Source organism: Arachis ipaensis, chromosome B10 (assembly GCF_059453495.1).
Source record: "Arachis ipaensis isolate K30076 ecotype BB chromosome B10, ASM5945349v1, whole genome shotgun sequence".
NCBI classification, from domain to species: Eukaryota; Viridiplantae; Streptophyta; class Magnoliopsida; order Fabales; family Fabaceae; genus Arachis; species Arachis ipaensis.
Window position 1 is genome coordinate 150374566 of NC_142435.1, and position 26196 is coordinate 150400761.

General features: G+C 33.3%; 3 protein-coding genes and 1 pseudogene across 3 annotated transcripts; 2 read left to right on the top strand and 2 right to left on the bottom strand.

Moving 5' to 3' along the window:
* The first annotated feature begins 516 nt into the window (after window positions 1–516).
* LOC107632191 (14-3-3-like protein C) lies at window positions 517–3513 on the top strand. The gene is made up of 7 exons (XM_016335879.3): window positions 517–861; window positions 1065–1371; window positions 1470–1557; window positions 2443–2552; window positions 2663–2811; window positions 2998–3055; window positions 3136–3513. Exons 1-6 carry the CDS (start codon window positions 786–788, stop codon window positions 3045–3047), a joined length of 780 nt encoding a protein of 259 aa, XP_016191365.1. The 5' UTR covers window positions 517–785; the 3' UTR covers window positions 3048–3055; window positions 3136–3513.
* Window positions 3514–11070: 7557 nt separating this feature from the next.
* LOC107632192 (Pollen Ole e 1 allergen and extensin family protein) lies at window positions 11071–11816 on the top strand. Its single transcript, XM_016335880.3, has one exon. The coding sequence runs from the start codon at window positions 11135–11137 to the stop codon at window positions 11642–11644; it is 510 nt and encodes a 169-aa protein (XP_016191366.1). The 5' UTR covers window positions 11071–11134; the 3' UTR covers window positions 11645–11816.
* Window positions 11817–20763: 8947 nt separating this feature from the next.
* Window positions 20764–22714, bottom strand: LOC148582083 (uncharacterized). The gene is made up of 5 exons (XM_088495195.1): window positions 22531–22714; window positions 21914–21948; window positions 21576–21831; window positions 20974–21464; window positions 20764–20901 (listed from the first exon to the last, which is right to left on the bottom strand). The coding sequence occupies exons 1-5, from the start codon at window positions 22712–22714 to the stop codon at window positions 20764–20766; spliced, it is 1104 nt and encodes a 367-aa protein (XP_088351321.1).
* A 2364-nt stretch (window positions 22715–25078) lies between these two features.
* Window positions 25079–25633, bottom strand: LOC107634834 (cyclic dof factor 4 pseudogene; annotated as a pseudogene).
* Between the last annotated feature and the right edge of the window lie 563 nt (window positions 25634–26196).

The following is a 26196-nucleotide window of genomic DNA, read 5'->3' on the forward strand; positions in this document are numbered from 1 at the left end:
CAAAACAAAGGATTCTCCGATTCAATCCTTTTATTGATTTATCAATATAAATTTTTTTTAATTAATTTAAGTTATTCAAGTAACGAACTCACTTATTTGTATACTTAAATAAATAATAAGGTTTTTTTTTTTTTTTGGGTTCGAATCCCTTCCTATGTATGCGGCAAGTTATTAGTCCTGTTGCAAAAAAAAAACATAAATTGCTTCTTCTTCTTCATATATTTTTTTTAGTGAATACCCCATTCGACTCCTGACAATTATTTCGAAAGGACAACGAGGTTCCCAAGAGATCCCTGATAATTTTTTTTGAAACTGATTAGTCCCTGTGCCAAAAAAAATAACATAAAAAAAATAACATTAATTTTTTTTTGACACAGGAACCTCGTTATCCTTTCGAAGTAATTATCAGGGCCGGATTAAGTTTTTTTTTTATCAGGGATCGAGTTAATTTTTTTTTTCAGGAACCTCGTTGTCTTTCGAGATAATTGTCAGGTGGCTGATTTAGGTTTTCTCTAATTTTTTTTTTACTAACATTAGTAAAACAATGTTGATTGAGCACACCCACTGACCCACTTACTAACCCACGACCGAAGCGTGCCAGTTTCTGCGTCCCGATTCCTCAACTAAAAAATATTCAAGAAAGAAAAAAAAAAAAAAAAGGAAAAAGTGAAAAACTATGGCAACCTTTTTTTCTACATCTTGACCGAAGCTCAGAAAGAGAAAGAAAGTTTTAGTTCCAAAGCGAGAAAGAGAAGAGTCACACAGAGAAAGGTAGCAGATCGTCCATGGCGTCGTCCACCAAGGAACGTGAAAACTTCGTCTACACCGCCAAACTCGCTGAACAAGCCGAGCGCTATGAAGGTCCCTTTTCTCAACTCCCTTTTTTTAATTCTTTTCTCCGATTCGATGTTCTTTTCTGACTCGCTGATGATTTCTTCCACAATCGCTCCTAATTTTCCTTCTTTATTGAGATTCCGTGGGAAATTGTACATAAGGTCTTCAATTTTCTCAAGATCCTCCAACAAAATATTTAAAAAAACTCAAATTTCTTGTTTTATGCATAGAAATGGTGGATGCAATGAAGAATGTAGCGAAGCTAAACGTGGAGTTGACGGTTGAGGAGCGAAACCTTCTGTCAGTCGGGTACAAGAATGTAGTTGGGGCTCGCAGGGCTTCATGGAGGATTCTCTCCTCCATTGAGCAGAAGGAAGAATCCAAAGGGAACGATGTTAGCGTTAAGCGAATCAAGGAGTATAGGAACAAAGTTGAATCTGAGTTGTCTAACATCTGTACTGATATCATGACTGTTATTGATGAACACCTTATCCCTTCTTGTTCTGGTGGTGAACCTAGTGTATTCTTCTATAAGATGTGAGAGCATTTTGTTGTCCCCTTTCATTCTCTCTGATGTTTTTCTGTTTGAGGAATTTGGAATTCATTGTTTTTGTGTCTTGTTATGTTATTTGCAGGAAGGGCGACTATTATCGGTATCTGGCTGAATTCAAGTCTGGAGATGAGAGAAAGGAGGCTGCTGATCAGTCCATGAAAGCATATCAGGTTTTCTTCTATTTATTTGTGTGCTTTGAAGCTTCTTGATGTTTCTTCCCTGCCATGCCTTGTGTAATTATTCCGTTCATTAAACCAGAGAAGGGAAAGTGTTTATGTGTTATGTCTTATCTTTCCTTATATCTTTGGAATGGCAAGAATTAGAATTCACACAAGAATGAAATTCTTTTTCATGGTTCGGAACAAATAAAAATTAATCATTTTAATTCATTTTAGAATTCCAATTTTCATGTTTAGTCCAAATGGTTTTATCAAGGGTAAAATTGTAAAAGAAGATAATTCAACTCATTTAAAAGTCATTCCAAACTAAAAATTTGAATTCAATTCTACTGTTATATTAGAGGCAATCCAAACCATGGAATTGAGTTTCTGTTGAAATTAGCATAGAGAGAAACTGATATGAAAACAGAGGAGGGAGAGTTTTCTTATTCATGCATTGAGTACAAGAACTAGAAGACTTTGTGAAACTTGTGAAGCTTATATACAAAGGCTATCAAGCTAGCTCCCTAACTGAATTATCCAACGTGTCACCCTCTAGTTACTTACTTCAACTTATTCCTGACTAACTAACTCAGCTTCATATTACAGTGACAGTTTCAAGTAGAAATGAATTCTTTCTTAATAGAATTATTTTCTCAATTCAAAAACTTTCCAATCACACTTGAGCAACATTTATCAGTAGAAAGGGAGAGACGGGAGCCAAGAGCACAGTGTGCTTACTCTTTGGGCATGACATTCGTTGTACATGTGTTTTGGTCACTGATCTATGATCAGTTAAGTTCTGCTAGTGTGGAATTTTAGCATGAGTAGGTCACTGCTTAACAATTTTTTTTCTACCATTGCATGTTAGTGTTGATAAATTTGTGAATATTGCAGGCGGCTTCTACTACTGCCGAAGCTGAGTTACCTCCAACGCATCCCATTAGATTGGGTTTGGCTTTGAACTTCTCTGTTTTCTATTATGAAATTTTGAACTCTCCTGAAAGGTATGCCAAATATTCCTTTTTTTCCTGATAGTATTACCCTTTCTTCTTGTTGTGCGATTGTCTGAGTCAATCTGTTTGACAAATTTAACATGGTACTCCTAATATTCCAGGGCCTGTCACCTTGCTAAGCAGGCATTTGATGTAGCAATTGCTGAGTTGGATACTCTAAGCGAAGAGTCTTACAAAGACAGCACACTAATTATGCAGCTTCTGAGGGACAACCTTACCTTGTGGACCTCTGACATCCCTGAAGATGGAGGTAATATTATTAATGGAAGCTTGGTCTGCAATGTAACTGAAACATATGAAATTCTTTAGCTATAGAATTCCTTCACATTTTTATATGTCTGTTGTATTTTGTTTACTTCTTCTATCTGGGGTTGTTGTTATCCGGTTCCAATATCTCTGATTTCCCTGATCAATCAAGCTTGTCTGTCTTCAACAGCCGATGAACAAAAGGTAGAGTCCGCACAAGCTACCCAAGGGGAAGACTGAAGGCATAGGTAGGTTATGTAGCCTCTTAGCATATGGTATTTGGCGTTTACTTGTTTTACCCTAACAAAGTTATGTTTTGCTTTTGCAGTGAGGTGAAGCATGACATATTGAATAGGAGTTTGTGGTGTGCATAGGAGAAGTTTGCAACTCTTTGTAGTGTACCATTACATTAGGATGTTGTAATAGAACATGAAGAGAAGCTTGCAACTCTTGGCAGGGTACCATTACATTAGGCTGTTGTGATAGAACATGAATTTGGTCTCTAGAAGATTTCAAACCATAGTCTTTGATGACATTTCATTCTATGCATTTCTTTTCTGCTAGTTGGAGACTGCAGTTGAGATTGCAGGGTGTTTGGCTGTAATTTAGTTTATTGCTTCATTTTGACTTAACAACTTTCCAAAAGAATGCTGGCTTGCATTATTTCAAGTTTTCAACAATTTACAGTGAAGAACGTTGGTTTAAAGTTGTGCCAATAGTGAATACATGTTCGGAGATTTTTAGGGATTTGACGTTTTGGATATTGGCTTTTGTGATTTGTATCGACGTTTATTATCATTTTATGAAAATAAATAAATAAATAAAAAGTATTTTTAATCCTTTTGTTTTTCAGAAAGCAAGTAGTTATAAACTTTTTAACTAAAGACAAATGCAAAAAGGCATTAGAAAGAAAATCAATAGGTATAACAATAACATGATAAAGTGTTTGTCCAAAATTTTAAAATATTTAAGTTTTATTTTATTTTAAATTTGTTTTAAAAGTGTTTAATTTGCATCAATTGTATTCTTTGGTAATTAAATATTCAAGAAATTTATGATAAATTAAGCTATAATATTTAGTGGGTATGTTTAAAAGAAGTATAAAAAAGGATTAAATATACTAAAAAAAATATTATAATTTAATATTATATTTTTTTAGTAATTAACTAATTATTTATCTAAAAGTGATTTTAACTAATATTATCTAAATAATTTTATTTTATCAAAATCAATTTTAGTATAGAATTGTCAAACATAAATCATGTTGGCACAAACTCACTTCTATCCAAAATCAATTTTACAAAATCAATTTCATTCAAACTCCAGTTTGACCAACTCTAATCCAAACACACACTAAGTCATTTTGGTCTACAAGTCATACAAGTTGGGTCAAATCTAACAAAAAAGACGCTAACCCATACGAGCGTGTCAACACGCGCTACTCAACGGTTTTCATAGCGCACTTCGCGTTCCTCCTCCTCCTCCTCCTTCTCCTTCTTTGCGTTTCTCCTCATTTTTTTCATGGGTTTCATCTTTATTGTCATTTTTTTATTACTGTTGTTGTTGCTGTATTTTTTTCCCTCATTCTCTTTCTATTGATTTTGCAACATTGTGTATTTTTTTTCCTTTTTTGTTTGATTTTTTTCCTCCCAAGAAGAATTATGAGAATATGAAATAAGAAGATGAAGAAGAAGAAGCAGCAAAAGATGAGAAGGAGGAAGAGGAAGAGTTTTGATTTATGCAGAACTTATCAGCACACATACACCGAAAATTCTTAAACAATACACCCAAATATCTTCGTGTTACACCCAAATTTGCTGCAAATACAGAAAAAAGTTTCCTCTAATGCTGTATTTTTTTATTTTTTTTCCTTATTTCTTTCTTTCTTTTAGTTGAACGAATGTAAGTTCATCCTCTTCCAAGTAATTTTGTACCATTATGTGTTTCTTTTTCTTCTTTGTTTGATTTTTTTTGTTTTTATTCTTGTTAAAAGAGTAAAATAAGAAGAAACTTGAGAAAATAAAACAAGAAAAAAAGATGAACAAGAAAAAAAAACGATGATGATGAAAAAGAAGAAGAAGCAGCAGAAGATGAGGAAGAGGGAGAAGAAGAGTTTTGAATTATGCAGAATTTATCAGCACACATACACCGAAAATTCTTAAATAATACACCCAAATACAGAAAGATATTTTTTTTAATGCAAAACTTTTACATTACATTCAATTCAAACCATCAACGATGAACAACAATTTTCACAAACAAAAACAACATTGTTCACCTATAGAATCATAAACTACTAACGAAAACATTAACTAGAATCGAACCACACCTCAGCCACTTGATGAGATTCAAAATAATCAATTTCGTTCTGGTTCAATTGACAATCTGAACTTGAATTATTCATTATCTTCAACAACGAGATAACTGATGATGGAGGAGAAGGAGAAAAAGGAAAGAGAGAAGAAATTCCAATAAAAAAAGAAGGAGAAAGAGGAGGAGGAAGAGGTGGTGTTGGTGAGAGAATAAAACAAGAAGAAACTTGAGAAGGTAAAACAAAAGAGAAAAGATGAATAAGAAAAAAAAGAAGAAGATGGTGACGATGATGAAAAAAAAAAAAAGAAGAAGCAGCAGAAGACAAGGAGGAGAAAGAGAAAGAGTTTTGAATTATGTAGAACTTATCAGCACAGATACACCAAAAATTCTTAAGCAATACATCCAAATATCTTCGTTATACCCAAATATCTGTGTTACACCCAAATTTACTGCAAATACAGAAAAATATTTCCTTTAATACTGTATTTTTTCTTCTTCTTTTTTTTTCTTATTTCTTTCTTTCTTTTAGTTGAACGAATATAAGTTCATCATTTTTCAAGTAATTTTGTACTATTATGTGTTTCTTCTTCTTCTTTGTTTGATTTTTTTGTTTTTATTCTTATTAAAAGAGTAAAAAAAAAAGAAACTTGAGAAGATAAAATAAGAAAAAAAAAAGATGATGATGATGATGATGATGATGATGAAAAAGATGAAAAAGAAGCAGCAGATGATGAAGAGGAAGGAGAAGAAGAGGTTTGAATTATGCAGAATTTATCAGCACATATACACCGAAAATTTTTAAAGAATACACCAAAATATCTTCATGTTACACCCAAATTTACCGCAAATACAGAAAAATATTTTCTTCAATGCAAAACTTTTACATTACATTCAATTCAAATCATCAATGATGAAACATTATTCATCTACAGAATCATAAACTACTAACAAAAAATTAAAGAGAAAAATAACGAAGAAGAAGAATGTGCAGTAATGGCACAAAGAAGAACGTGCGTGCGTTGATTAAAAAATTAGTTAAATTAGGAGGCGCGTGAAATCGAGGTGTTAGAAGAGGCGCGTCTGACGTGAAATAGAATATATGGACTTGTATGGATAAAACACTTGTATGTAGAGAATTATTCATAAAAGAAAAGCATTGATGGATTCTAATAAATATAGGATATATCCTAGTACATAAATAAATATCTTTTAATATACAATATTTTAAATAACAACATAATCTTTTCTTTTTAAATAAATAAATATAAAACACATAAATACAAAAAAATAAATATTTTTTATTTATTAAGATTAATTATTATGCAATAAAATTTTTATAATATTAAAAGATTATATTAAAATAGTTTTTTAAACTGCAATATAAAAATACAAAATAATTAAATTTTATTTTATGTTACTCTATAAATAATTAAATTATTATATTCAAAATTTATTAACTAATTACTTTTATTAAAAATATTATTATCTAACACTTTATCAAAATATTTGTAAAATTTTAAATATTCAGAATATTATTATATAATCATTTAATGAAAGAAACGCTTAATGCCAAGAGTTGCACATTGGTAAAAGGCCAAGAATTTTGTGTTTTGGCTGGATTATGTTTAAGGTTATTTGTGTGAAATTGTTATTAAATTGATCTTTTAAGTTTTTATAAAAATTAGGTGTCATGAATATATTTTATATAAATTAAAAATTTTTACGATAAAATTTAAATAAAATAAAATTTAAAATTTTTTTAAAATTTTAAAAACAAAAATATATTTTATTTATAATAATAATAATGTAATTTTTATATAGAGACAATTATCTATTTAATTGAATAAACATATAAAATTTATTATAATATTGAATGAGTCTATAAGATTTATTATACTATTAGTATATTAAAAAAAAATTCTCAATCTTGTTTCTGTATTTTTTTCACTTGGACTTGGTATTTTCGGTACTCTATACTATTATAGAGTTCTTTCTTTTAATGATCAAAATAAAAAATTAAGGGTAAATGACTTTTGTAAATCATTTGTAAATCAATTTTATGTGTATCTTCCAAAGTAAAAAACGTGAATGTCTCGATTTACATATCTATGTAAATTAAATTTATGAAATTCGAATTATGTGTTTTTGTAGTAAATCGAACCTTTAAGATTTGAATTACTTGATTGCTATTTCCACTACTAAATCGAATGAAGGAGATTCGATTTAGCTCCTTCATAATAAATCAAATTGACTAGGACCGATTTATAATGAGTTGGATTGATTTAACACGCCCACAATAAATCGACGCATATAAATTCAATTTACAACCAATGACGTTTCATACTAAATCGAATCAAATGGGATCGATTTAGTGTGAATGTGCCTATATATAGAATTCGAAATCAGTTTATTCGAATTACAAAACACACAACCCCTCCATGAGCCCCACCACCCAGCTCCCAAATCTTGGAAAGCAACCCCAAAAAATTCGAATATGAACACATGGAGGATAATCCGAATCGTCTCTATCGATTAGATGGGGTCGCACATATTGCTAGTGCTGTCCATGAAGAGGTTAATGAACAAAAATTTTTGTTTTGAACATAAATTAGTCATCTTAGTAATGTTAACATGGTTTGTATAGTAGTTGTTTAGAGTCGTTAATTAGGAATTAGAAAATTAATTTCTTTTTAATATAAGTGCTTGTTAGAAGTAGTAAGCTATTAGCTGATGAGATTTTGAGAACTTGAAATGGTACCTAACGGTTAGTTAGGATTGTAGGCTATGTTAAATTTTTAAAGTTATTAGTTTTATATTCAGCGAGATTTAGTTTAGGGTCAGAGTTAAAAATAATTTTTTTTTTATATTTTTGATACATTAAAGATAATTTTTTTTTTAGAGTTGTGACGCACTTAAACCAGTTTAGTTTAGCATTTTCTATTTTATGTGAACGTGTGAGACTATATGCTTTAGTTACTTTTTTTTTTGGAATTGGGTCATGAATTATTTAGTGTTTTGTATTGGGTCCTATGAAAAAATTGTTGGACGTTATTGTAAACGATTTTTTTAAAATTAGAGCATGCAATGTTTCGCAATTTTAGAATTTTATGCATTGAATACTATTTTGTTATGGTTGTGATAAGAAATTTTCTATCATTGTCCAGCCCATCGATGTATCACCATCATGAGAAGGCAACACGGTATGCCATTGGATGATAGAATCGTTCCGTACTTGCAGATGGCCGGTTTATAACATCTTACAAGACTGAATGAGACTTGATTTCAATTGGACGAGCCATTGGTGAGCTAGCGCATTCGTGGAAAGATAGTATTCGGAGACGCATACTTTTCACATGTCATTCGGGGAGTGCACAATCACGCTGCAAGATGTAGCGTACCAGGTAGGGTTCCCGATCGACGGTCAGTATGTTAGCGAATGCCTCACGAACTTTCAACGACATATCAAGGGTGACCGCCCAATGTGAGTATGGTTTGAGGAGCTATTGGGTGTTTTTCCTCCTGCGAACTGCATCGACAAGTTCACCGTGAAGTTCACTTGGATGCAGGTGTCTTGGCGGGCTCCACATCATCATCATCATCATCATGCAGTGCATTCTCAACCCCATCTAGTACTCTACCCTTTCCGAAAATCGAGACCATAATAGGAGTACCGGGCGTCGCAATCGCAACCTCCCCCAGGAGTCCAGTCTCACCAACTCCTGTGTCACCATTGCGGTTCAGATTAGCTGCAAAGGACGGGGATGCAACTAAAACTGCCTTAGGAACAATCACCAGCACAGCTGACGAAGCACCAACAGGCATGGAACTAGAGCAAGATGGATGTCCTGAAGATTGAGGATTTCGGTTTGAACCTCCAGAACTACATACCACATCCACAAGCTTCGCCAGCAGTTCTGAGGTCCTCACCTTGGGAAACTGTCGACGACAATGGAACAAAACTTGCAAATATTCATCACTGCTTATGACGAATGAATCGTACTTCACATCATCGCGTAATACAGAAATCAAAATTCTATAGAATAACTTCTCCACCCGTTTCACACCATGTAGCCCCAGTCTCTGAAGTATACTATTCTAAAACTCAGTGAAACTCGTTGAAAGTTTGAGAAAAACACTCAGCGGGTCCTTATCAGTAAATTTAATTCCTAATCGCGTTTTCTTCTTGATCGACCCTCTATAGTGCACAAGAACAAAAAAACTCTCATCACTAGCCATCGTGAATCTCACTATGGTGAAAATTTCATGTTCACTTCCTATTTATATACGTTACGCATATATTAAATCAAATTAACTCCTTTTGATTTATATATAAAGTAGAATTCATACTAAATTGAAGCTAATGGAGTCGATTTACCATTAGCCAATACCAGCTATAAATCGAATTCAATGAATTCGATTTACTAAGAGGGTTAAATTGTTACTTTTTTATTCGATTTAATAGTATAACTAGTAAATTGATATCCATTGATTTGATTTATTATTATTGGGCCTGATTCGAATTCAATTAATTCGATTAACCCATAAACACAAAAATAAAGTAATTCGAATCTTATATATTTGATTTATTACCTAAATCTGTAATTCGAATTTATTGAATTCAGTTTTCATAAAAATGTAAACGGAGAAAATTAAGTAACGTTTTTGAGTTTGAGAGATTCGAATAATTTTTAACTTGGTTTGATTTATTGAGATGAATTACCCAAAAATTAAAACAATAATAATAATAATAATAATAATAATAATAATAATAATAATAATAATAATAATAATAATAATAATAATAATAATTAAAAATTGTCAAAATGAGATGTATAACCTTAGCTACGTGTTCCCGTTATTACTTATTTCATTGCCTCTTCATTCGCTTTAAAATTATTTTTATTTAATAGAATTTTTAAATAAAAATAATTCTATTCAAAAAATTTACCCATAACTCATATAAATATCTATTTTAAAATTTATTTATTTTATAAGAAAAAAATAATTTTAAATAAAATACTAAGTTAGTGTCCAAAAATAATAATTTTTCAAATTTATTTTTTATTTTTAATTAAAAAAATATGTATTTTTTTGGATTCCAAAATGAAAAATTTATTTTTTTTTTGGATCACTAATTTAGTATTCCATAATTCTTTTTATTTTTTTTTTGGTGTCTGAAAATTCTTTTTATTTGTTATAAAATAAATATTTACGAGTTATAAGAAAAAAATTTATTTAATAGAATTATTTTTATTTAAAAATTTTATTAATACAAATAATTCTAAAATTCTACCTATAAAACAACATAGAATTCAACTACTATTTTTTTTATAGAATTTTTTCTTCTATTACCATTAAAATACAATAAATAAATAATTATTCGAAAAAAATATTAAACATAAATATAAAATATTTTAAATATTCTATTAATTTTTTTTATTAATATATATAAATCCAATCACTTGTGCCCAATAAATCAATCTGGCCGTGCGCAACTGCGCATGCTCATCGCATATTTGTTTAGCTTCATGCTGAACTTTTTCTCTCCAAACATTGGGAAAAAAATCATTATAATAAATCATTTCTTTTAAAACATTAATAAAAATGCTAAATTAAATTATTATAATATTTTTTTATATGATAAAATATGTGAATCCTAGATATATGCTCAAAATGATAACTTAAGCTACTATATATATATATTGTACCTTATATATTCTTCTTAAATAATGATTATGACATTGTTAAGTAACACATGAATGATGGAATACAAACTGAAATCTAAAAGTAGCTAGGAGGAGCGGTTATTGAGGCGAGAATAATAGAAAGAGAAGGATCGGAGGCAAAACCGGGTCAAAAAAACAATTCCCACCACAAGAAAATAACAAACCTTAAGCATTAGTGAGGTATAAAAGGGGGGTCCTGTGGCATTTGCAAATCATCCCACCCTCAATCACTAAAGCAACAAATAAAGAGTAAGAGCAGTAATAAAACCAAAAACAAAGAAGAGAAAAATGGCCAAGTCCACCATCATGGTCATTGCAGCTCTCTGCCTTATGTCCGTTGTTGGTTCGGCCTATGGCTATGACAAATTCTTTGTTGAAGGCAAAGTTTACTGCGACACCTGCCGCATCCAGTTCTTGACAAGCGTGAGCGAGTTCTTGCCAGGCGCCACCGTGAGACTGGAGTGCAAGGTAGCTGCAAACGAGACCATCACATACGTGAAGGACGTGACGACAGATGCCGCAGGAAAATACTCGATTGAGGTTGAGGGAGATCACGAGGAAGAGTTGTGCGAGGTTTTCTTGATTGACAGCCCAAGACAGGATTGCAATGAGATCAAGAGTGAGGTTGCTAACTTGGAAACTGCCTCAAGGGTTTCCCTTACCCACAAGAACGGCATTGTCTCCGCCGTCCGCGAAGCCAATCCTCTTGGCTTCTTGAAGGCTGTTCCTCTCGCTGAATGCCCTCAGATCTTCAAGGAGCTTGGCCTCAACGCCAATGGCACTGCCAGCGACTCTTAATTAAGACCCAAACCTTCCACAACTCTATCTCTTTGTAATAATAAAGTTGATCATTCTTCGAATCCCTTTCAAATTCTAATTCTCTAGCTAGCTGTTTCATTATCTCTATCATGTAATCTGCTGATTTCAGCTTGCAATGCAAAGAAAAGGATTCTCAATCGTTTCAACTAAATATCCGTATTATGTGTTTCTTACTCTCTTAACTCTTCTCTCTATCTAGTTCTGTTTTCGAGTTCTTTGTTTGGTTGCGTAATTCATCGACTTTTTTTCTAATTATATTCTGAAATTCGTAACAATTGTTTCGGTGGTCAGATTATGATCATCTCTTAAAATACGAATCATTAAGATTAAAATACGATTTATCTAACTTTTCAATTATTATTGTAATTTATATAATTGAGTTTTTTAACTTAAAAAAGTGTAGTACGACAGTTTAAGAAATTAAAATGGTATTTATTTGAGTAATAATACTGTTATAGCAATGCTGGATATCATACCGTCACATATCTTAATTAGCACTTTAGTGGTTTGACTAGGTGCACTAAATGGATTGAAGTTGGAAATGAGAAGGTAGTTATATATAAAGGAAATTCACCACCAAGTATATTTTTTGTCTTTTTGTGTGTTAAATTCAAGAGTAAGAAATATGCAGTTTTTTTTCAAAGAAGAAAAGAAAAAAGGACTCTTAATTTAATAATTTTAGGGTATTTTGGAAACTTCTCATGCACCATGAAATTAAGATTATTGGATTATGTTTACAAAAAATCCAATGGTTGAGATTGAATTTTTTTTTTTTAAATTTCTTAAGAATTAGATAAAAAATTAAAATATTATATATTTTAAAATTTTAAAGTATCAATTGCATAGTTCATATCCATTATATATTAGAAATACTCCTTTAGACGAATGCCAATGACATCACACCGAATGCCGGTGTCACCAAGAAGTCAAGAACAAGAAGAAGCTTATATCCTTAATTTTTCAACAAAACAACGAACCAAAACACCTCCGCAATGGACTTGGCTTCCTCGATAGAATCAAATTAAAGTATCAATTGAAGTATTATTTCAAGTTAACATCATCTCTATTATCAACTACAGAAAAGCTCTGCATACAAGCCCTAATAACTTGTATGATTTACAAGTTCATTAACAAATAAAACTCCAAAACGCGCTCCAAGAGTTACGTTGTATACACGCGCTATATAAGATCCCGCGTATATCTAACTACCAAATTTAAAAGATTTCTTTCCTTCTTCGTTTTCGTTATTTGCAGATTTGCTCCTTCTTCTTCTCGCGAAGCTTCCCCCGGTTTCTTCGATCGTTCTTTTCCCTCCTTTCTCACTCGTTTTTCTTCGTTATTTACGTTAGTTCTTCTCTCTGCAACTCCAGCTTCGTTTTTTATTTGATTTGTTGTTTTCTGAAATCAAAGTTTGAACTCGTTTTGAAGATTATGGATGATTCAACCTCAGATGGTCAGCTAAATCCAGGCGAAGTGGATTATGAATTTGAATCTAACGAAGTTCTTGAGGTTTGATTTACATAGGATTACTATGAATTTTGTTGCAGTAATTTGTATAGTATTGTGTAGGTAAATAATTCGTGAACATTGACTGTCAAAATAACGCATGAAGATAAATCTGTGGATTGAATGTAATGTATTAGTTTTGATTAATTATCTGGAATTTATAGCAGACGCTCGGGTGTAGATCAGAACTTTTTTGGGTGTATTTTTGCGATAAGTGTGGGTGTATTTATAGTTTATGACTTTTTCTGTTATTTTAACTGAGTTGTTGTTGTTCGGGTGTATTATATCGACATGATTGGGTGTGTTTCTAGTTTTTGACATGGTGTATTCTGCAGCCTGTGTATTTACAGTTTATGGCTTTTATTGTTATTTTAGTTGAGTTGTTGTGGTTCGGGTGTATTATATCAGACATGATTGGGTGTGTTTATAGTTTTTGACATGGTGTATTCTGCAGCCTGTGTATTTACAGTTTATGGCTTTTTTTGTTATTTTAGTTGAGTTGTTTTGGTTTGGGTGTATTATATCAGCAATGATTGGGTGTATTTTTAGTTTTTGACATGGTGTATTCTGCAGCCTCTCTCTGTTGTTGATGACCAGTTTGTTCCGAAGGTTGGAATGACCTTTACCACCCTTGAAGATGCTGGAAAATTTTACAGGAACTACGCCAAGGCTGCAGGTTTTTCTACAAGAGTTCGGAGCACAAATAGGAAGGGAAACGAGATTAAGAATCAATTGATTACATGTAGCAGAGAGGGAAAATGGAAATCTAAATATCTCCGACCGAGAAGACGAATCCGACAGCTGGTTTAAACTGTCCTGCAAGAATTTATATACACACATTGAAGGATGTCGGTGCTTGGATCATTTCAAAGGTTGTGCTGGATCATTCACACCCCTGCTGTCCAAGTAAAGCAAAGATGCTCAAACAGCACAGAGAACTAAGCATGTCCATTCGTCGTACAATAGAGAATAACGAGGAGGCCGGTATCAGACCAAGCAAAACCTACCAATCATTTGTTGCGGCTGCCGGGGGTCACCGCGAGTTAAATTTTATCGAAAAGGATGTGAGGAATTACATTACGAGAGAAGTGCGGAATGTTTTCGAACAAGAAGATGCAAAGGAATTCGGGAAATATTTGTTAAGAATGAAAGAGAAGAATCAGAATTTCTTTTTTGAGCTCGAACTCGAGGAGGATCAATCGATTAAGCTGGCTTTTTGGGCCGATGCAAGAAGCAGAGCTGCCTTTGAGTATTTTGGAGACGTTGTTTCATTTGACACCACCTACAATACAAACAGGTAACAAACTGCCCCTGTTTATGATGCTAAATTAATGTATTTTTATGAATCCGCAGCAGAGGTGTATATTGGCTATTTTTTGGATGTATACTAAGCATTTTGTTGGGTGTACCTAATGATTTTGCATTCTGCACTATGGTAATTTATTTCAGGTATAATTTGGTTTGTGGTTCTTTTGTCGGGGTGAATCACCACGGTCAGTCAACACTTCTCGGATGCTCTTTGATGAAAAACGAAGAAATTGAATCATTCAAATGGTTATTTGAATGTTGGCTTCGTTGCATGGGAGGAAACGCTCCGAAAGGGTTTCTCACCGATCAGTGCGTATCAATGAAAAGGGCTTTAGAGGCCTGTATGCCAACAACAATTCACCGTTGGTGTATTTGGCACATCATGAAAAAGATTCCAAGCAAATTAAACGGGTACAAGAGACATGCAGAAATCGAACAAGAAATGAGCCAAGTGGTTTGGAACTCTCATAGCAAAGACTCATTCGATAGGAATTGGAATGATTTTCTGCTGAATTTTGGTCTTGTGGACAACAAGTGGCTTTCAGGTAATGTTTGTTAAAAATCTGCAACAGAGGTGTAAATTGCATTTTTTTGGGGTGTATTTATAGTCTGTGTTTGGGTGTATTCTGCAGATCTGTATGAAGACCGTCATATATGGGTTCCTATCTATCTGGATCACCACTTCTGGGCAGGGATGAGAAGCACACAAAGGAGCGAGAGCATGCATTCATTTTTTAACAAGTTTATCACCCGAAACAGCTCGCTTATTCAATTCGTCAAACAATACGATAATTGCCTCGGAAGCAGGAAGCAAGCAGAGAGAGAATCAGATGCTGCAGATTTTCACACGGTCATACCGTGTGCAACCAAATCCTCCATTGAAGCTCAGTTTCAAGATGTGTATACTCATCAAAAGTTTAGGGAAGTCCAAGCGCAATTCAGAGGAAAGGCGAATTGCATCACCAGATTAACGAATTCCGCTCTAGGCTATTCAGTATACGAAGTCGGAGAACAAGTTTCCAGCTCAATATTCAACAAGTTTGTGGTTACTTACGACTCAGTTGCAGCCGAGGTAAAATGCCAATGCTTATTATTCGAGTCGAGAGGGATACTATACCGTCACGCACTAAGCGTGTTAAGCTTTGAACGAGTAAGCCAAGTGTCACCTAGATATATACTGGAACGATGGAGCAAGAAGGTAAAGAGGCGATACACACACATCAAGAGCAGCCACGACGAGCCACTGTTGGAGCCAAGAAGCAAGAGGTTTAACCAATTGGTTTTTCGTTCGCAAAATATTTGCGAATTTGCATCCGAATCGAAGGAGCTGACTGCAATTCTGCACCGTGCGTACGATAACGTCATGGCTGAGATGGAATCATTAAAAGCCAAAAGGAAGGGGACATGTTCTTTATCCCACAAAGATGCCAACTTGGAATCCATTAACGAGCTTCAAAGCCCGCCAAGGATTCGAACAAGAGGACGTCCAAAAAATAGGCTAGGTTCAAAGTTGGACAAACAGATTGCAAATGCCACAAAGAAGAAGAAAATGAAAGTTTTAAGCGAGGTAAAAGCAATGTTCTTTAAATTTGTGGCGATTGAGTTTATTTTTCTCGTTAATAGTTTAGCTAATAAGTGAGTTTGTTATATTCAGATAAACTTGTTTGATGCTGCATCAGTGGTGCATTCCAATTCCAGCCAATATCAAGGACCTGTTATGAATTATCAGTTCAGGGTACCAGCAGCAGGGGATAACTCTTTGGGTATATAGTTACAGGATATGGGTGTAAAAGCACTTCTCTTTTGGGTGTATTTTTGTGAATTTTCTTGTGATTCACAAGGTTTAGGTTTTAAGTGTTTAGGGTTTAGGGTTTTAGGGTCAAAGCATCAGGGGGGTAGATTTCAGGTTGTATATTCAACTTTTTTTGGGTGTAAAAAATCGCAGGTTATGGGTGTATATTTGATTTGATGTTTTTCTTCATATTATAGTAGCTGTAATTCATACATTTTGAATACAGCACAGACAGTTTAACAAGCACAGACAGTTTGGGTGTATATTAAACTTTCCGTTGGGTGTACAAGTTTATAATTTGTGTTTAGATCTGCCTTGATGTTTTCCTTCATATTTTACTACCTGTAATACAGAGCTTTTGAATACAACGCAGACAGTTTAACAGCACAGACATTTTAATTATGGAAAAAAACTTCATTGAATAGAAGTTGTTTATAAATGGCAAATTTTTATAGCATATGTTCAATTTACAAACTAGCTAGCAGTTACATTACTCAGTTTCTATATCAGTAGAATTTATCTGACAAAATGGACTCAATAATACTGAGGATGGCTTGGACAGTCTTATTGCATTACTCGCTCTAATTGCTTGATCTCTATCTTTATTCATTTCACTGAATAGTATCCGCGAAGCATATTCTACTCTATAGTGGTCTGCCTCCTCCTACAATTAAAAAGTATATTCTGTTTAAACAACAATATTAATTCCAGTAAAGTAATACAAAGTTATATAGTTTTAAAGACAGTTACCTGTGGCCAATTATCCCATTCATACTTCGCCCTTTTAATGTTTTCGGGCTCAATTAACTCAAGCCACTTCATAACGTAAATAGCACAGTCATAGCTGAAAACGAAGAAAATAAATTACAAATCTCATTTAGGAAAGTTTAATGTTCAGAGTCAGAAATTTATACCTTGATTTTTGGTCTGAGATTTTAACGTATGTTGCTTTAATTTCCAACTCCTCTTTTTTCTTCAGAGGTTCCCGCCGGCATGTGCTCTAATTCTTGAAATTACATATCCCTTAAAAAACAAAACAAATCAGTAATACACCCAAAAGAGAACATACTTACACCCAAAGCAAAACATAGATACACCTTATATTGAATTGAAATACACCTATCTATTAAAATAAAGAACACAGAGCCAACTTACAGTGAATTTATTAAGCTGCTTTCTCCCATCGCTTGGAGCTTTCTTGTTTAGCGGGTCAAGTATATAAAATCTCCCCTTTTTTGTATCAATCACCCATAACCACCAATGGCCTGAGTAGCAAACAGGCGCAAAAATCTGAAGGATTGCCACATTTCAACAGTGTGTTATTTTATTTGGCATATAAGTAAAGAACGGTACTAACAAATTTTACAAATGAAAACTCACATATCGATGCAAAGCTAATTTTTTTCCATCTATGAAGGGAATAAACATTGGGTAGTCTTCCACCTTGAATTTTTTATTGGTTTTAGGTGATATGAATTCCCCGTTTGGGTGCTTCGAAACAGCCATGCTTTGCAACAATTGTGAAACAACAAATTAAATACTGAAAATACACCCAAGTGAATACTTTAAATAAACCCAAATGACTACACAACTTACACCCAATTGAACGTAAAAAATACACCCAAAGGAATACAGAAAATACACCCAAAATTCGTAGAAGTAACACTTACCACAATATCAGGTGGGAGACAGTATATTTGTTCTTGAAACCTTTTATCATTTTTCTGGTTGAGGATGAGGCATATGGCAGATACAATCTAGAAATATATGCCGAAATCAATTTACATTAATAAACAATGCAGTTAACTTTGGTGTAAAAACATTAATGTTATTCTAATATTACCTCAGATTCTATATAACTTCCTGCCTGGAGCGATGCAAAGTGCATTCTATTCAAAATGTATTTGTTTTGGGCAATCAGAGTGCACAGGTTGTCAAACTCGTTAGTACTGCCATCTGCGTATGTTTTCACTCGGGTCACCCAGATGTAGCACTTCTCTTTCATATCATCCGTATTTTGATTTATTCCCGCAGGAGTTTCAAACTTCCCAGAACTTTCTCCGCCAGTCTCCTTTTGAATTTGTGCACTTTTACTTTCTTCTTTCGCCGCACTGCTTGCTATTTTTTGTACCAAATACTCTAATTGTTCTAGCGAATTTGCAGTTTCTGGAGTTTTTGCCCTGTCTGCCTCCTGCGTTGACGCTCCCTCCTGCGTTGTTGTTTCTTCTTGGCTGGAATCAGTGAAGCCAAGGCTGAATGATGGCATCGGATATGTTTTAGGAACATAGGATGCTGTCCGTGCCATCATCATCAGGGCAGCAGCGTCTTCTGCGGATGGATGATTGCGTGATCATGTATAACGTATTATAAGAGTAAGAATATACGGATGATAAGCAAAGATTGATTTTAGTCTGATGAACTTACATTTTAGATGGAGCTGGGGGAAGCGTGGTGTGCTTTCTTCATGTTGTTGGGGGGGGTTCGGGAGTGCTGCACAGTTACACAAAATTAATCATGGCGTAAAAAAAAAAAAACTATTCAGGAACAATATACACCCAAACTGTAAGCCAATATACACCCAAACTGTAACCCAATATACACCCATACATTGATTTTACTCTAATGAACTTACCTTTTAGATGGAGCTGGGGGAAGCGTGGGTGTGCTTTTTTCAAGTTGGTGGGGGGGGGGGTTCAGGAGTGCTGCACAGTTACACAAAATTAATCATGGCGTAAAAAAAACTATTCAGGAACAATATACACCCAAACTGTAAGTCAATATACACCCAAACTGTAACCCAATATACACCCATACTGTAATAAAATATACAGCCAATACTGTTTCTTATGTTTTTGTAGGTCCTTCAATTTGTAGCAGAGTGGTTGGTTCAAATTCTGTCTCAGGTGTTTCTTCAAAGTCCGACAGAGTGATTGTTTGGGACACTGGCACAAAAACTTGAATCGGAACTCTAAACAAGAAGAAAAATGAAAGGTTAACAACGCCTTTGAAAATAATAAGTTTATAAGGCGCAAGATATTCTTGAAAAACTCACATTGCAAGCGCATCCGACGGTGTCTCTTCCCTCACAACCATTATATTCAAATCAGCCGGCTCACTGGCTGACTCTTGAACCAGACTCAACCTAAAATACACCCAAATAAAGTCAAAAAATACACCCGAACAATTCAAAAGAAATACAGGCTTTGTTTTTTGAGAACTTACATACTTGCAGTTTTTGTTTTTTTTTTCCTGCCTTTTTTTTCTCGAATAAAATAATAAAGAGCTTTTTTTAAAAAAAAAATATATACAGAATTAGAAGTAAAAGGTAATAAAAGAACAAAAGTAACAGTTATTTGAAAGAGAAATTACGTGCTCTCTGCAGACCTGTTTACACTACTTTATTCTGTGTGTCCTTGAGAGGAAGGATGATCACTTCCCAAGTTCACGTTCGGTATTCTAAACAGATTTCATGTTATTCAGATAAAATATGATACAGGTAAATCATGATAACAAGATTTTATTAAATAAAGCTTCTTACGTTTCAGAGGAGACATAGCGACCTTCTGTCGATCGCATGTCAGCTTCCTTCTCCCTACGAAACAAGAAACAATTATTAGCAAAGAAAACACAGTAAAATCTGAAATATACACCCCAACAAGACATACCCCTCTGCAGCAGATTTTTCATTGTTTTCCCTTAACCATTCATCCAGATCTTCAGTTCTTATTTCATATCTGTCACTACATTCATAAAAGAAGATGTTAACAAAAATAATTATGATGATAGTTGGTAATATAGCTTACGAAGTACTGTACCCATCATAGGATTGATCTTCTTCAGGGGATGAATGTTCAACAACAACCTTTTTCTTTTTGGATTGTGTTCTGGGTGGAAAAAACAAGTATGAATCAGAAATAAAAAATTAATTTTATCACAGAATATTATCCAAAGAAGTGCTTACTTTTTTGGTGTTCTTTGTATCTTTTTCTTTTTTCTTTGCTTCTTCACCGGTGATGATTCTTCGCTTCTATAAGTTAACAAGAGACACTTCAGTTAATACACGAAATCTTGATAATTAAGCCAAAAGAAAGGAGTAATAATTTCAGAACATTACTCATCAGTTGATTCAGATTCTGAATCAGAATCTGAATCCTCTTGACTCTTCTTTCTTTTTTCGGAGTCCATTCTGGAAGGCAAACAATCATTATTTAGAACATACTAAAGATATAAAATACACCCAAATGAAAGCACAAGATACAACCAACTGAATGGACAATATACACCCAACACAACAAACGAAATACACCCAGCTTAATAAACAACATACACCCAACTTGATAAACAAAATACACCCAAATGGTTCCACAAAATACACCCAACTCGATAAAGAAAATACACCAAGTATGGTACTTACTTTTTCCCCTTTTTGCTGGGTTATTTTTTTGCTGAATCCTCTGAGTCTTCTTGAGTCTCAGACTCAGAGGTAGAACTGTCAGTATCTGTTGTTTCTGTCTCTGAAGAGGATGTTGAACTTTTCTTTCTTTTTTTTATTTTTTTTATTTTTTGTTTTTTTTTCTTTTTTCTCTATTTTTTTCATTTTCTCTCTTGTTTGCGCCAACTTTACAATCCCCTAAAACATCAGATAATTTATTTAGCAACATTCAGATAAATAAAATACACCCAACATATTATGTTCACTTACCAAAATTTCTTCTGTTTCTGCATTCATTCTTTCGACCAACTGCTCCTTACTCCAGTTGGCAATCCATGGTTTTGGCGGTCTTTCAGCCCTCTTCTTGCCTTTATTTTTAGAAAGATGAAAGTAAATTATCATCAGGGCAAAGAGGCAGCCATCAATTGCCTTCTTCTTTTTCTCCTTGTAGTCGGTTATGCCCTTGACGATAAAGGTCAAAACATGCCCTCCCCAGTTTCTCTCTGTTATGGTGTCCATCTCAAAAATTGGGGCCAGGTGCACAAGCGAGATTTTGTTTATTGTCGTCGGCAAAAGGAACGCCATCTGTATATAGAGGATGAAAATCCTCTTGAACATTAGGCGATCCTCTTCGTTACCAACGCCAATATCCATCATCTCATCTGTAAGACTTTTGAGGGTCTTACCCTGGAATCTTCTAAAAATTACTTTGTCATCCTCAGAAAGTTTCTTATAATCGACTTTCTGAGGAAATAGATCTCCTACAAAAAGGAAAACAACAAAGTATCAAAATCGGTTCAAATACACCCAAGCATCAACTTAAAGACACCCAAGCATCAGTTAATATACACCTATAATTTTTAGCGAGTTACCTGTTGCATTGATGCCAAGCGCATGACCTATTTTTTTTGGGGTTATTTTAAAAGAACCGTATCCAGTTTCCAGTCTGTTCTCCCCTAATTTGAAGTTGTTAGCAAGCTCCCTTAACACTTGGTGGTGCACCCTTAGGGGTGGGATGTGCATCAAGCCACCGAATCCCAAATCCCTCACAATCGTTTTCTTCTCCTCACTCATGTTTCTGAATTTATCACTTAGGAGATGTGTTGCACACTTGAGATCTTTGGTTTGCTGTAAACAAAAACAAAATTATAGTCAAATATATTTCTATTATATAAAACTGATTTCAGGTAAGACATATATTTGTTCTTACATTTCTTCCAGGTTGGTTCCTTGCTGCCATTTTCTCTGAAATGAAAAATACACCCAAAGATTTCAGTAAGATACACCCATATATATGAGTTAGATACACCCATAGATAACAGTAAGATACACCCATAGATATGATTCAGATACACCCATATATATCAGTCAGATACACCCATAGATATGATTCAGATATACCCATATATATCAGTCAGGTATCACTCAAACATGCATCAATATACAAGGTCAAGCAACATTACAAGGTCAAGCAATATAGACCCATGGACAAGCAAATATAAGCAACTGCTGACTATTACAGTATATCAGTTCAGAAATATACACCCAACAAATTACTCCATATACACCCACCAAACTACGGAATATACCCTCAAAAATCAGTTACCAGAAGAACTAGAACAACAAGAACAGTCACACCTAGAAGAACGAAGAAGAACAGTGTAACATAGAATCAAGAATAACAGTAAAACCTAGAACAAGTAGAACATTATAAACTGTAAAATGAGACGTAGAGCAAGAAGAACAGTAAAACGTACAACAACGTAGAAGAACAGTAAAACCTAGTTCGAAATTTGGAAAATATATAGCAATGGTAATGTAACGTACCTTGAATATTATAGCTTTGTTTTCTTTGGAGATTCTTGATCGAGAGTTCTATGGTGTGTTGATGGAGTTTTCGAATGTTAGCGACGAGTTGTATATCTTGAGTTTCGAACGTTGCTCGAAAATGGAAGGGTTGCTTTTTCTCTGAATGGCTTTGAGAAGTGGAAGAAGTGGAAGAATTTGCCATTAAGGGGGCGGTTTATGCGAAGTGTAACCGTTTGGGTGGAGCGCGTGTAAATGACGCTCCATCCAATGCTCTTCTCTGCGCGTGTATTTTTTATGGGCTAGGCCAACTTGTAAAACTTGTATACCGTTTTTTCTTGTATGTGTAGCAGGCCCCTTATAATAATATATGAGATCACCATTATATAAGTCATTTAATTTGAAATAGTATTATTTATGATTATAATCAATATATGTATTATTCACAAACAAATTAAAAAATTAAATAATTTTTTAATAATTGTTAGTTTTTTAAAATATTATTAAAACTTGTTATATCATTGTTAGTTATTTAAAATTTGATGTTAAGACTTGTTATATATATATATATTTAATTTTTTTATTTATAAAAGCATAAATTCAATCTAACCTAAACCGCTTGAAATTGGATCGGATTAAAAAAAATCATTCAATCTAAACTACATCGTAAGTAAATTAAAATTAATGTTAAAATTGGATAATTTTTTTATTCAAAATCAATCCTAATCGCATTATAAACTCATTTCTTAATAATTGATTTTGATGACTAATTTTAATTATCATATGATATGATGCCCATAGCTGAATTAAATTATTCACAGATAGAAAGAAGGCTTTGTTTCTACCTATGAATAATACAAACTAAGTGGCGAATAAAATATTATCTACTAATTAATACAAACTATTCTTCTATCTATTCGCATTGCAAGTAGTCAGCATCATTAACAAATTAATTTGACCTCACTAATAATGAATGTAACTGAACATGAAAGGAATCTATTATTAATTGTACCAACTTCATAATATTTAAAGTTCAATTACATTTATAATTATGTAGTGAAAACTGATTAGCCGGCCTCCAGAACCACGTTGTGCACAATCGAAAACGATAGCTTCCTTAATTTTCTAAGACGAGAGCGGGAAATGAATAATTAAAGTGCAATTCGCCATCAAATTTTGTGCGTTTAATTTTAAGTAGCGTGTTTACTTCTTCAAATCTTATCTCTATTTTCTTTCGCTTGACCATTTCTAATTTTCTATTGCGTTGAAATCTAGCTGTATGATTAATGCCCTTGAATTAGATCGTAATTTTCTATACGAACTAGCTATATAGGGCAGAAATAATCTGAAATAGAATATAATCAAATATTTTTGGACTATTCGACACCATTTTAATAATATTAAGTATAACGAAGCGTACAAGTAATTCCCAAATTAAGCAAATGAGTTATATCTCAAATAGTATAGTCTCCTGGTACTCAATTAAAAGATTGCAGATTCGAGTCTTCTATCTTTGGTAAAAGTAAAAAAAAAAATTTTCCAAATTAAAGTTAGCTAATCAAAACTTCTTATTCAGAAACGAAATACAATACTTGGAACTTGTGCTATTCATCATTAGGTCAATTAAGTATACTAGCAAGTGAAGTTAGTAATTTCTTTAGAGTTTTCGCTTGGCTTTTTTCTTTCATCTCCAATTGCAAAAGTTCCTTTTGATATAATTAGAGAGGCATTGACAATTCTTAACCTTCTTTTTTTAATATATATATATATATATATATATATATATATATATATATATATATGTGTGTGTGAATTTATCATTCATCAACCTACCAAAATTAGAATGTATTTTCAGATTCAATTTGGTACGACATAACGAAGTTTAATTTAAAAACACTAGTATTAAAAATTAAAGAATCTTATGGTAGAAGAGTAAAATTAGATAAAAAAATATTTTTATTGAATTTTAAAAAATATGTGAATAATAATTTTTTATTTTTTATTAAAAAATATTTTTTTATTCTTCACAAAATTTCACCCATCACCGTAATATTATCCTAATAAAATATAGAGTTTTATTTTTGTTTATATTAAACACAAATAGGACACACATTCAACTCTCTCACTTTATACAGAGAGAAAGTCTAGCAGCAGCAACTTTTGTGTTTTGCACTTAAACATCAAAAGGAAAATGAGTAATTTTCTATCATTGGATGTAATCTCACACCATTAAAAATACTATTGATGATCAATTAATGGTTACAAAACACAAAAATTAGTGGCCCCTAGTACTCCTCTTATATAAAAACATGATTTTCATTTAAAATTATTCTAGATTTGTGAAGAGGCCGGTGGTGTATTTAGTTCACTTTATTAAAGTTAATTATTCCTATCTGTAATCTTTTGTGAGGAAGGCCACTAAAAAAAAGCCTGATAAATCAAAAGAAAGAAAGAAAGAGAAAAACAAATCAAAGTTAAAATTGAAATAAAGGAAAATGTATTTTCCGAAGAAAAAGAAATACACTTTCACAGATTATCCATTTACAAAATAAAAGAAAAAAAAAATAACTTAACAAGGTTGACCATCCTCAGAGCTCGTCCTCCGCCGTTTAGACGACTGATGAAAAAGCTGCCGGAAACCACCGTGAATGACGGTGGCAACATCCCACTCGTCCAAAACCAACCCCTCCTCTTCATCATCTAATCCAAATTTCTGAACAGTGGATGATGAATCACAGATGGCGCCACCGTGACGGGCGGCGGCAGGGCACGGCAGCTTACCCTTTCGGCGGCCTGCACCGACAGGGACGTTGCGAAGGGCCCCTCCGGCGGTCCAATACCTGTGGCAGGCCTTGCAGAAATGCCTAGGCTGATTAACGTTGTAGTTATTGAAGTAACAAAACTTGGTTTCCATGCTCTTGCATCTTGGACATGCTATGATCTTGTTTGGTTTCTTCATCATCTCTTCTTGATCTTCTCCATGATCATGATCATGATCATCATCTTCTTCGCTACCATTGCTGCTTTTCTCATCTTCTTTTCTTTCTGCTGCATGCAACGTGATCGTTATGCCAAACAGTTTAATCCCTTCTCTTTCTTGTCCAGTTTTTTCTAATGGAGCCATTTCAGAGAGAGAGAGAGAGAGAGAGAGAGAGAGAGAGAGAGATTGATTATTCTTAATGGAGAAGGTTTAGGATTGGGGTTGTAGAGATTATGGAGATGTATATGAAGGTAGCTAGCTAAAAGTGATTAGCAGCTATTAAATAATATTGGTATTTTTATAATGCATACCAAAATTTAATTATTAATTTTTTGTCAATTAATTAAAAGTATATTGAGAGCAAACGTGGAAAGTTAATTAAAGTGAAATCAGATTTAAATCTAAGGAAATATATATTGTTTTATGGTCTACGGCACGAAGCGCATGTGATATCTAGAGAGGCCAAAACTTGAGTAGTGGAATTAAAAAGTGTGTGAATAAATTAAATTAAAATAAAGAAAAAGGAAGAAAAGTGAGAAATAATAGTGAACGTAGCTGATCATGATGATACTTAGCTACGGCTTCATGTTGAATTTCACTAGTGCTCGAGCGTTATAGTTAGCTCCAATTATTTTTCTTTTAAAGGGTTAGAAAGAAGGCAAAAATTCACCTACAGTCAAATGAAATTATTTTTAAATTGCTGACAC

Bases quoted from the DNA above. Each gene is read 5' to 3' on its own strand.
- LOC107632191 (XM_016335879.3), top strand. From the start codon at position 786: ATGGCGTCGTCCACCAAGGAACGTGAAAACTTCGTCTACACCGCCAAA. The intron at 862-1,064 runs GTCCCTTTTCTC...TTTTATGCATAG, and splicing joins ACAAGCCGAGCGCTATGAAG to AAATGGTGGATGCAATGAAG. The intron at 2,553-2,662 runs GTATGCCAAATA...CTAATATTCCAG, and splicing joins ATTTTGAACTCTCCTGAAAG to GGCCTGTCACCTTGCTAAGC.
- LOC107632192 (XM_016335880.3), top strand. From the start codon at position 11,135: ATGGCCAAGTCCACCATCATGGTCATTGCAGCTCTCTGCCTTATGTCC.
- LOC148582083 (XM_088495195.1), bottom strand. From the start codon at position 22,714: ATGGCAAATTCTTCCACTTCTTCCACTTCTCAAAGCCATTCAGAGAAA. The intron at 21,949-22,530 runs GTACGTTACATT...TTTTCATTTCAG, and splicing joins ACAAAGCTATAATATTCAAG to AGAAAATGGCAGCAAGGAAC. The intron at 20,902-20,973 runs GTAAGTGAACAT...CTGATGTTTTAG, and splicing joins CAGAAACAGAAGAAATTTTG to GGGATTGTAAAGTTGGCGCA.